The following is a 12666-nucleotide window of genomic DNA, read 5'->3' as shown; positions in this document are numbered from 1 at the left end:
ACAGGAGGCAAGATTCGGACCCAAACAAGAAAAGAAACTGAAGGGACGCAGCGTACTCCGTCGTTTCTTCTGTCCCTTCCTTCCTGGACAGACTGAGGCCTTTCTCTAAGACCTGGGCCGCAATCACTACCAATTCTTGGCCCCTCACCATCGTCTGTAGGGGTTATGCCCTTGAATTTGAAGAGCTCCCACCAACTGGAGCTATCCTGTCCACACACCCCTCAGACACCCTTCTCGACGAAGTACGCACCCTTCTCGCCAAAGGCGCCATCTCCCCTGTCGATCCCGTCGACATCCCTAGATGCTTCTTTTCTCGCTATTTCACGGTCCCGAAGCCTGATGGAGGAATCAGGCCTATATTGGACCTTAGACAATTGAATACTTACCTGTTTTATCGCCGTTTCCGGATGGTAACGCTTGCTTCTATTTTACCTCTGTTGCAGCGGAACCTGTGGTTTGCAACGATCGACTTAAAGGACGCTTACTTCCATGTCAGCATCCGGGAGTCCCATCGCAGGTTTCTGGCGTTCGCCGTCGGGACGGACGCATACAGATACAATGTCCTTCCCTTCGGCCTATCTACAGCTCCTCGCATTTTTACCAAGTGCATGGCGCCGGTGATATCACACCTGCACCGCCGCGGCATGAGGGTCTTCCCGTATCTGGACAACTGGCTCTTCGTGGCCCCTTCACGTCAGGAACTGCAACGGCACACCTCAGAGACTCTCAAACTCTTACGGGACCTGGGACTGGTGGTCAACCTCGAAAAATCCCAACTGCTTCCCACCAGGCGAATAAGGTTCATCGGCTCCATCCTCGACTCAAACAGTTGTACGGCATACCTACCTCCAGACCGTTTCCAGGCCCTAGTCCGAGCCGTCAGCCGGTGCACCACCCGAAGGCGTGTCTCAGCCAGGGACATCCAGGTGGCCTTGGGCCACATGGCGTCAACAACTTTCGTTACTCCCTGGGCAAGACTTCGATCTCGTCCACTACAGTCTTGGTTCCTGTCGATCTTCGACCTAGAAAGAGACCCCCCCTCCCGCAGACTCACCGTACCAAGATCAGTCACACGCTCCCTCCGTTGGTGGCTCGACTACCGGAACGTCTGCGTCGGTATGCCTTTTTCGCTGCCCCACCCAGACTTGGTGCTGACCACAGACGCATCGGAAGAAGGATGGGGAGCCCACACCCTAGACTTGTGGGCCAAGGGCATCTGGTCTCGAGACGAGAAGGCCCTCCACATCAACACGTTAGAACTGTTGGCGGTGGAAAAAGCCTTAAAGGCCTTCAAGTCCTCATTGTCGGGAAAGGTCATCCAGCTCAGGACAGACAACACCATGGTGATGTACTACCTGAACAAACAAGGAGGCACCAGGTCGCGCACCCTCCTAGACATCACGCTCCGACTATGGGACTGGTGCATTGCCCGAGACGTTTTGCTACAAGCGGTACACTTACCGGGCACCCAGAACTCTCATGCAGACCTACTCAGCAGGTCCCCCTCGTCTTGTCACGAGTGGAGGCTCCACCCAGACACTGTACACGATCTCTTTGCTCAATGGGGAACCCCACAGATAGACCTGTTCGCGACCGTGTACAACTCCCATTGTTCCCAGTTCTGCTCCCGGATGCCAGACGACGACTCCCTCGGAGATGCATTCGGTTTCCAGTGGTCGGGGATAGCGCTCTACGCCTTTCCCCCCTTCCCGCTAATCACCAGGACGGTCTCCAAGATGACTTCGGATGCAGCCGACGCGATCCTGATCACGCCTTGGTGGCCAGGACAGCCATGGTTTCCTTGCCTTCTTCATCTCTCTCGAGCCAACTTTCTCCGGCTTGAGCCCAGACCGGATCTCCTCACGGTTCAGGGAGGACGGGTTCGACATCCGGACATCGAGACCCTTCCCCTGGTGGCATGGAGAATCCATCCCTAGCCCAGCTACCGACCTCGGTACGGAATGTCATCTTGGCTGCCCGAAAACCGGCCACCCAGAAATCCTATAGACTTAAGTGGAACAGATTTCTTCGGTTCCTGTCGGACAAACACCTTTCCTTAGCCCAGGTTACTACACTAAAATTCCTGATGTCTCTAATCAATGCAGGCCTCTGCCTCACATCCGTTAAATGCTACCTGTCCGCGATCTGCCCTTCCTTCCACTTCAACAGCAAGCCTTCTTTCTTCAAAGACCCCCTGGTCAAACAATTTCTGAGGGGATGCAATAACCTGTATCCTCAAGCATCCTTACCGACTCCGGCTTGGAGCCTCGAGACGGTGTTGGGGGCTTTACAGTCTAAACCAGGGGTAGGCAATCTTTTTGAGCCGGGGGGCCGGGTTGCTGTCCCTCAGACAACTGGGGGGCCGAAGCCAAAAAATAAATAATTAAATAATTTTTTAAAAACATTAAATATATAAATAAACCAGGACAAATGTAGGACAAAATTTTCAAATGGAAGACACTTTTTTTAAAAAAAATGGAGGACACGTGAAAAAATTTGCTGATTTTTTTAAAAATGTTAATATAAATGCATGTTTCTGAGGCTTCTATAGACAATTGCCCCCCAAAGGCCCTGGTGGCAATCGGCGGCAGGACCAGGCTGGGGCCGGTCCCAAGGCCTTGCCGGGCCGCATCCGGCCCGCGGGCCGCAGGTTCCCTACCCCTGGACTAAACCATTTGAACCTTTAGCCACCACGGACATTAGACTTCTAACTTGGAAAACGGTATTTTTGGTGGCTATCACGTCTGTCCGCCGTGCGGGCGAACTTTGCGCTTTACGCCGAGACCAGCCTTTCCTTAGATTCCACTTGGATAAGGTAGTTCTCAGGACGGATATTACCTTTTTACCCAAGGTTGTTTCTGCCTTCCATATGTGCCAAGATATTGTTCTACCTACCCTGGCCCCGAGCCCGACTACCGATACCGAGCGGGCCCTCCATACCCTGGACGTTCGTAGGGCCCTAGCCTTTTATCTGGACAGAACTAAGGACTCGAGCCGTTCTGAGAGACTGTTCCAGTGCTACTCGGAACCGAAAAAAGGACTGCCGGTGTCGGCTCAGAGACTCTCTAAGTGGGTTTCTAAGACTATTGCCCTATCCTATGAACTCTTGGGTAAACCCTGCCCGGCTAGGATTCGCTCCCATGCCACAAGGGCAATAGCAGCCTCTTCTGCCTTTCTGTCTGGCATTCCTTTAGAAGACATTTGCAAGGCTGCGGTTTGGGCACAACCTTTAAGTTTTATTAAGCACTATAGGTTGGATACAAGAGCCAAAAGAGATGCAGCTTTTGGGAGGGCTGTGTTGTTATCAGGACTACACTGAATATGTTTGGCGGGCTACTGTGTTCCCTGATAGCCCAAGACTTTCATTCTCCAAAGACTCTTTGCTTGAGGTTATTGGAGGCCCTCATTTGGGCTTGTTTTATGAGGTGGGATTTCATTCCAAGTTTATAAACAAACAATCACTCTTATACTGGTGTTTAGTCATCTTTATTGACTATTAACTGTTTTGTTCTCTCAGGTATCATGACACTCCCGCCTCCACTGACCTTAGCTTGCCAGTCTCAACCCATTTGTATGATTCGCAGAGACCACGAAGAAGAAGGACAGGTTGCTTACCTGTAACGGTATTTCTTCGAGTGGTCATCTGCGAATACATACAAATCCCGCCCATCCTCCCCTCAGTGTCCTGCTCATATTGGCTCATTCTTGTCGCCTTTACGGCGGAAAAATTGCGGAACTGGGGAAAAGAGCGGGAACGGAGGTTTTATAGGGGATGGGCGGGGTTACCGCCAAAAAGTTTCAACATGTTGCAAAGTGTACTTTGCTTAGTGATTCCAGAAGTTTCCGAAGGCACTGCGCAGGCGCAGTACAACCCATTTGTATGTATTCGCAGATGACCACTCGAAGAAATACCGTTACAGGTAAGCAACCTGTCCTTACCACTTTATTTTGCTGATTGTATATCCTACCACTTCACTCCACATACACCCCAGTTAGAAAGCCATTCAATTACTCTTCAATGGACTAGAGTATTGGGAGCAACCAACAAGTTAACTCTTTGCTTACTAAAGCTTCCACAGGATAATAGGTTAATATTTGTTTGGTAGGGGTGTTAGGAGATGGAAGAAAGCAAGACAGTGATTTGGAAACATTATTTTTGCCAATTGGCTGCTGTGCATAGTGAATATGTGATGAATTAAGCAGGCGCTGGCTAGGAGAAGAGTAGCCAAAGGATTGAAGAAGACCTGAGGCATGAAAACGTGCTGTATTAATAGGTGTGACTGCCATGGCTGGGAGAGCAAAATCCAGTGAATAAGGATAGGATCAAAAAGAGAGAGGAATATTTTTGGTTAAGTCTTTTGAATTTTTACCAAAACATATGACCACAGCTCAATTTCATGAGGAGTGTAGAAGTTCTAGACATGCAGCTCTTAGGTGAATTTGGAGAACGGATCACAGGAACTTTGTGGCTTTAGATCCTCGGGAGGAGGCACCTGTGCACCCTCTGTTCTCTAAGACCTCACATATTTCAGTAGTTTCCTCTCTCTATGGGCCCTTTTAGACTATATACTTTCCCCTTCCTTTTCCTCTCTCTCACTCACATGCACAGATATTACAGCCCCAGTTGCTGGAAGAAAGGAGGAGATGCTTATGGATCTCTCTGTGCCAACAGGAGACAGATTCAGAGTGTCACCAGAGTGAAAGACTAAAGACCAGGCCTAGTTATAGCCTTCCTGGGGAGAAATGTCTGGAATGTGATAGTTACATCCTCTTTAAGTAAGAAAGAGCATCTAGCTCAATTATATCCTAGTTTGATTTTCCAATGACAGAATTTCTTATATTCATTTGAATGTTCATTAGGTTTGTCTGAATTCCAGATGGGGTTCAGGAAACTTTGCAGAAAACCTAGGACTGCATCTACACTTCAGAATTAACGCAGTTTGACACTGCTTTAACTGCCATGCTGGGATCAGTCATTCTGTGAAATGTTTAGTCTTCTCTGCCAGATGGCTCTGGTGCCACAACAAACTACAGATCCTAGGATTCCATAAAATGGAGCCATGATCGTTAAAGCAGTGTTAAACTGCATTAATTCTGCAGTGACAGCAGCCTTAGCTCCCAAATTTGGAAGCAGATTATCGAACACAATTCCACTTCAGGATTTCTTTCACCCACTCCAGCTAACATTATTCAGCCTTCCAATCTGAAGGTTTTGTATAAGATCCTTTCCAGATTTCCTTTCCGCTTCTGTGTTCTTCTTCCTTTTTCAGCGGGTATCATTGCTTTACATTTCTCATTTCTTAGTTAACAGCCCACTCTAGCCACCTTCAAATTGGCATCAGGTTTCACGTGATTCTTCATCTTAATGGATGGAAGTAATGTTCCACTGGATAAATCTACACATCACAATACATAGATTGAATTAAAAGGCCTTTTTTAAAATTGCATGGTAATTCTAAAAAGTACATTTTTTAAAAAAAAATCCCATTTCAATTTAATTTCTTAGAATCAGAGATAAAATTGCTTGGGAACCAGTAAATTGCTTTGGTACCTTTTTAATTAAAGAGATCAATGTACTATCATGCGTGGATGACATAAGTCAAATTGAGCACTGTGGAAATGTGGTTGAGATTGTCATATTTCAGAACTGAGCTCACATGCTCTCAAGTACATAAGGCACTGCATCCCCTCATGTAGTTCCCCTTGACACTGTAACTCTGAAAATCACTTGCTTTTTTCACAGCTTGCTGGATTTTTTATCATTCCTACACTTGCAAATCTTAAGCACACATAGCTCCAGACCCTGGACAAACAGAGGTTATGTCTTTTTGTTGTGGGTTCCTATTTGATAAAGGTATTATATAAAAATAATTTCTTCTTTTGTCTGGGTAATATCTTGAATATTTAGTCTGTACCACATATATGTTCACATCTTTTAAACCTCTTATATGATTACTGGGATTGCATCCAGATTTAAACTGGGTTGGCAGACTTCTGCATCGCCCCCACAGCAGCCACAGGTCTTGAGCCCAGACTAACCAAAAGCCTCAGGATTTGGTGAAAGTTGTAATTTTACTTGTCATGATTTTTAAAAATATTTATGCTACATACTCCTGTCTTGGTCTATTGTAAATTTCTGGAAACAGCTGCAGTATTTTAAACCCAGGTCAGGAATTGGGTTTTGTTGTTGTTGTTGGTGGTGGTGGTGTGTGTGTGTGTGTGTGTGTGTGTGTGTGTGTGTGTGTGTGTGTGTTGGGGATTTCTGATACAGATGAAGGTAAATTCCTGCATATGTATCTATTATGCAGGTTCCTTCTGTACTTCTGGGAAGTCCCAATGATGAAGTGTTGAATGAAGGTCTGACTTTTGCATGGATTTTCCTCTGATCTTCCTACCTTAATTTTGTTGTTGTGTGCCTTCAAGTTGTTTCCAATTTACGCCAACCCTATCATGGGGTTTTCTTAGCAAGATTTATTCAGAGAAAGTTTGCCATTGCCTTCCCCTGAGGCTTAGAGCATGTGAGTTGCCCAAGGTCACCCAGTGGATTTCATGGCTGAGCTGGGAATCAAACCCTGGTCTCCAGAGTTGTAGACCAACATTCAAACCACTAGGCAACATTGACTCTCTTCCTACCCTCATCACATTTACAATTACCAGACTGAATGTTTCTTTTTTACATTGTTGTAGTGCTAAAATGATATGGCACTATGCAGTGATACACCAAGATTTACAGTGATACAGCAACCTATTTAAGGGATCACCTCCTTCCGTATAATCTGCCCCATTCACTCAGATCCTCTGGGAGGAATGTGTTGCAGTCCACAAAGACCAGATTGACCTCCCAAAGGACTTTTTCCGTGATTGCTCCCATTTTGTGGAATGGCCTTCCGGACGAGATCCATCAAATTACAAACCTAGAGAGCTTCAAGAAAGCTGTCAAGATGGATCTCTTCTGGCAGGCCTTCCCAGCATAGAACTTGGCCACATAAAGATCCCCCTACAGACATATATAAGTGAAGACTCTGCCCACCATTATTCTATTATTGTATTATTGTTTTTAGATTTTATTGTCTGTAATTTTAATGGATAGAATTGTTTAATCCTTTTTTAAGGGGGGTGAAAATTGTATATATTGTTGTATTTTTTAAAAGGTTGTACACTGCTTTGATTGTGGTAACAAAAAGCGGGATATAATTTTTTTATTTATTTATTATAATTTTTTTAAAAAAAATAATTAAATGTGTAGATCAGGGAACACATGCTGCTGGAGGTGTTGAGCTGATCGTGGAGAAGCAAGGAAAAGCCACCCATGCCTCAATTGACCATACCTCATGCAAAAAGAAAAATATAGATGACACACCAGTATATTCAGGTCACAACTCTATGTAGGAGCAGGAACAACTATTACAAGATGTGAAATAGCTGACATTTGACCCATTGACCAATCTGGAGGAGCCCTTTGACACATGAACATGCTGCATAGAAGGTCCTAAGGTCCTCCTGGATGAAGTCAAGTATGGGGCAAAAGGGAAGGTTCCCTGAAAATCAGCCTGAAGAACCCTCTTTGAGCAAAGGCGTGTCCAGGATCCAACTTAATAAAATCATTTCCCATACCAGTGCCTGAACCATATATTATTCTTTCATTGAGTTCCATTAACAGTGATTTTATTCAAACTGGAGCATGTGTTTTTTAGCCTTGGCTTCTGCTCCCTTTTTTGTCACTTGTAGCGTATTTTGACTGCATTGCAATGGTATGCCCTTGTATTTCAACCATTTTACAGTACATAATTTGTTTCTATTGTCAACATGGCACTCTTCTTTATGTTAGCTCATTCATCTTGAAAAATACGAAAGGAAGTAGGGACATAAGTTAGGCGCTGGTTTTTATTAGGAAAGGTAAGAGTGAAATTTGTTTTCATGAAAGAACCTTTGATGTCTAAACTACATGAAAATTGCAGTTTAACTGAAATAGTAAGAACAGGGGACCCCAATTGAATCTTTTGAATCACAACTGCTCACAAGTGTAGTCTTCTTCAACCTGATGCCCTCCTGAGGTCCTAGTCTGCAGTCTTCAAAATCTCCAGGACAGCTAGTACATCAAGCACTCACTCCAGGGATTCAGAAAAGAGCCTTTCTTAATCTTTCTTGTAGATGCCAGGGAATAAACCTGGGGTGTTTGGAATATAAAGCATATGATCTATTGCTGAGCTTTGGCCCCTTCCTCTTTATTTATTAAATAATATTTGAAACTATGTATTTTACCAAAGTTGTTTTCATTACAAGTCATTATTTTTGTTTCACTAGTTCTAAAACAGAGCGTAGAACAGTGGGAGGCCTGTGACTCAGATGGGTATTAATTTTATGGACAGTCAGTGGTTGTAATACTCTTGTATCTGGAGTTTTATAGGCACCCTGTTTTAATTTTTCTATTTCTCTGTTTTATTTCTTGCTAATTATGAAGACCTACTTGGCAAGTACAGGACAAAGTAGATGCTAACAATGTGGCATATACTACTGAGAAGCTAAGTTTTCACACTGATTACCCTGTTCTTCAATTTCCACCTGGGGTAAGACAAAGCAAACTGGAAGGAAAGAAAAAAATGGGGTGGGGAGATGGGAGTAACATTCTTATAGGTTTTTTTTAAAAAAAAAGTTATGTGCAATACAAATGTCTGGTGATTGAAAGCATGTATCTATTCTTATCCTGCAAGCTGAGGGGAGAATTCTAATACTTTTTAAAATTAATCTTATTTAATCTTTTTAACAATTCAGTCTTAAGTGGAACTCTCAAGAGCAGTCTCTTACATACATACTTATCAGGACCCACAGCTACATAGCAAATGCATGTGATCGAAGATTTAGCAGAAAAGCATCATACATAAAATGTGTGTAGAAATTACACTGATTTCACATTGTTCTTCATGTAAACCACCCTTCAACATGCTAAGGTCCATATGTTTTGGAATACAACCTCCATCCATTCTAGTAAACTTGGTCAAAGATGATAAGGGTTATACAATGGACCCTTCCCTTCTGCAGGGGATGTGTTCTGAACCCACACACCCCGCGTAAGGGGAAAAAATGTGTATGCTCGAACCCCATTAAAAACAATGGGGCTTGTGCATGTGGTGTGGTACAGTGTGTGCAGCACGGGCGTACATGCCATTGGTTCCTCCCATCCATATCATCAGCGTAAGCTGAAAGCCACGTATAGCACACCTGTGTATGGTGCGGGCACAATGTAGTGAAAAACATATGGTGAGCATCAGATTGGAGAAGTCTGATGTGGACCCTCCAGGTTAGTTATGCATACATCAAACTGAACTCTGCACATATCTATGGGTATGCAGCAAGTACAGGAAAGCCCTCAAACTCTCTCAGAAAGACTTCCTTATAGGAAGCCATTTCTTGAGAAGCGCGAACATGAAAATGTATTTCAGTATAATGCTTTAATAAGCTACTGAACTTCTGACACTGGTGACAGTATTTCTGCCATTCTGCCTGCATTTGCAAAGGCAGGAGATTAATGTGGTTAGTCCAGATGCTGTAGGAAACTTTTGCTCAAGGCTCTCATGATCTGTAGCGATCATATTATTAATGAACTGAGCAGACCAGCATCATGTGCTGCTAAATGGGTGCCAGCAAATCTTTCAGACTAATGTGCTACCTTGAAAATTCATTTTGATTCTATACAAGTGGATATGGCATGGGAATGGAGGGGTATTCCTCAAATTGGAAACAAATGCAACTTAGCTCACCATCACATTTGTGCCAAGACTCACACTCTGCCATATGTTATTCACAATCTTTTCAATACCAAAATGCTTGTAGGAAATAAAAATAGTTTAAAAAAACATTTTGGAAGCAATCTGCTCTCTACATGTTCCCATTACATGTTTGTCTTTAACTGTACCTAGTTTATTATAGCTTTTGCAGTTTTACCAAGACATTTTGCAAAGAATAGCAAAAAGTGACATCCAAAAATACAAAGATACTGGCTAGTATCATCTTACACAGTTGTTTTGGAGGTTTATGGCCAGTGTCACAAGGTGCATCATTCTGTATACCATTACACTCTGATTCCATTCTCACAATAATTGTTGCTATTGTGTGCCTTTATATTATTTCTGATTTACAGCAACCCTAAGTTATCATGGAGTCTTCTTGCCTTCCTCTGAGGATGTGACTTGCCAAAGGTTACCCATAGGATTTCCATGGCAGAGCACAGATTGAAACTCTGGTCGCCAGAGTTGTAGTCCAGTGCTCAAACGATGCATTAATTTTGTTCTCCATCAGTGCATCTGAAATAGTGTGTTGAAAGCCACCAAACCTCATGCTAAAACAAATCACTTAGGCCCTGTACAAACTGGCCAGCCTGTGGGTGGGGTGGGGGCTGAGCATCTGCATACTCCAAGTCCTACTGCTGCCGGCAAGGCACCATTGTGGCATGCACCAGTCTACATGGTGTGTGCCACAATGACACACCTCTGGTGCAGCACCAAAGGGGCGTCATCATGCTGTGTGGCAGTGGCTATAGTGCCCCTTCGAGGGCACAAAAAGGAACTGGTTTTTCCGGCTCCTTGGCTACCTTGTCCTTTGAGAAGAGGAGTGATCAGCATCTTTCAGTCTAGGCATAGCAAGTGGCCATTAATGCTATTAAATATCAAAGTATACAAAATAGATGCCCCTGACACTGAAACATGCATGTACATACATATACAGCCTCCTCCTTCATAAGCAGACACACACTCACACAGTCTTTCATTACCATTGTCAAATAGACAAAGCATACCTTTCCCCCAGATATAATAATAATAATAATAATAATAATAATAATAATAATAAATATATTTATTTATATTCCACCTCTTCCATTTTGGGGATCGAGGCAGTGAACAACACAATCACAGACTTCAGCACTGAGAAGTGGAAATGTATAAATGAATCTGATCATGACTTTGAGGACTCTTAATCTTCCCAAATTCCAACAGCCCTTCAAATGGCTGTTATGTGTTATGGGTCAAGTGTAGGTAATATGGAGAACAGAATGCACAGGGATCTCTTTTTCCATCAGTGCCTTCCTTAGGTAAATGGTGCTCAGGAAATTGTGATTGGGCAGCCATGCACTGCAGTAAAAGTATATATTTTAGGAATGTTTGGTATCTATATTAAGCAGAGTTCTGTGGGGCTAGTATAACATGAGCTTGTAGTAGAAATAGGAGATATTACTCTGGATGTTGTTGTAAGGTGAAAAAAGAAAGACAAACTGACATATATTGTCTCAGGAAATCCATCTCATATATGAGATGCCCATTGCCCACATCTAGGCTAGAGGAGCAATTATTTTGTCACATGACTCAAAGAAATGTATTCCCCAAAGATTTAGTACTTCAGGATGCACACACACACACACACAGTTTTTTCAACGTAAATGCCTACTATAGCCTTCCTAAACATGTCAACCTCCAGATGTGCCAGACAAGAGCCTTGATCTCCTGACTAGGGATCGTGGCAGTTGTCATATGCTCTGACACACTGAACATCCCAAGAGGGGAAAGCTAGCCAAATATCTCAGTGTTAATTAGGCTAATTGGAATTCTCTGAAAACAATTACCATTTGATGGAATAACTGCAAACGCCGTCTCGGGCATCTGTATAGTGACCATCAGCAGTTCTTTTCATTATCCAAATTAGCTATTTATTGCATGGAAATTGCCTCTCTTCTGCCAGAAAATACTCAGAGAGAAACAGTTTGCACTATGGATACTTTATTCCTGAGTCAGTGCACTTTCATTCATGTTTTATAACCATTAGCCAGTTGAGTAGTACTTCTATTCAGTAGGTTTAAGTGACTGTTGAGTCAAGCCATCGCCATCATCATCCTATTCTCAAGACTTAGTGTAGCTTTGTAACAGAGCTGTGTAGGCTAAAAATTGAAACCTGGAGTGAAAGTTTTTAAAGCTTGTAGAGAAAAATAGCACACCAATGATTTGATGATGCATCTAGACTGGTTCCTGTTATGACCTGCCATTAATTTGTTACAGATTCAGTTTCTGCATTGCATAAAGCAAACTCCTACTGGAGGGGAGAGTGAAGTTGTGGATGGATTTCATGTAGCTAATAAGCTTAAGGAAGTAAATCCTCAGGCCTTTCAAATCCTGACCTCCACCTTTGTAGATTTTACAGATGTTGGAGTCGATTACTGTGATTTCTCTATGCAATCCAAACAAAGAATTATAGAGTAAGTAACAATCGCAGATCTGACCAGTAGTATCAGTTTATCTCATGCTAATAGCAATGTCTAGCTGTCTAATCCTGAATTACTGACAAAGGATACCCTTTTAAACTATGTAAATAACCAAAGTGGCAGATCTATGCCTGCCATCTTGTGGACAAGGGGGGGAAACAGCTTTTTAAAAATATATGTGCTGTTAGATTTATACACTTTTTTGTTGTTTTTTCTTCAATAACAAATTTATCTTTATTAAATTTTGCTTCTTGTTCATGGAGCTCTTGGAAAAGCATTCCAATATAATGGACTGCTTTGGAGGAAGCCCTGTTTTAGGTTTGCACAATTTGTCAGTTTCTATTTTTCCAATATTTGCATTTTTTTAAAAAAAGAAGAAGAAGAAGAAGAAAAAGCAGTTCAAGTCTGACTCAAGATTA

At 43.0% G+C, this 12666-nt stretch overlaps 1 protein-coding gene across 3 annotated transcripts in view; it reads left to right on the top strand.

The window, feature by feature from the left end:
* BBOX1 (gamma-butyrobetaine hydroxylase 1) overlaps positions 1-12666 on the top strand; it is a 65530-nt gene that overhangs the window by 47626 nt on the left and 5238 nt on the right. For all 3 annotated transcript variants that reach the window (XM_042446406.1, XM_042446416.1, XM_042446397.1), the window contains exons 5-6: positions 8462-8567; positions 12045-12241. In XM_042446406.1, the coding sequence (XP_042302340.1) occupies positions 8462-8567; positions 12045-12241 (303 nt within the window). The remainder of the gene's footprint in view (positions 1-8461; positions 8568-12044; positions 12242-12666) is intronic.

Source organism: Sceloporus undulatus, chromosome 1 (genome assembly GCF_019175285.1).
Source record: "Sceloporus undulatus isolate JIND9_A2432 ecotype Alabama chromosome 1, SceUnd_v1.1, whole genome shotgun sequence".
In the NCBI taxonomy this organism is placed as follows: Eukaryota; Metazoa; Chordata; class Lepidosauria; order Squamata; family Phrynosomatidae; genus Sceloporus; species Sceloporus undulatus.
This window is presented reverse-complemented; position numbering and strand designations above follow the sequence as displayed.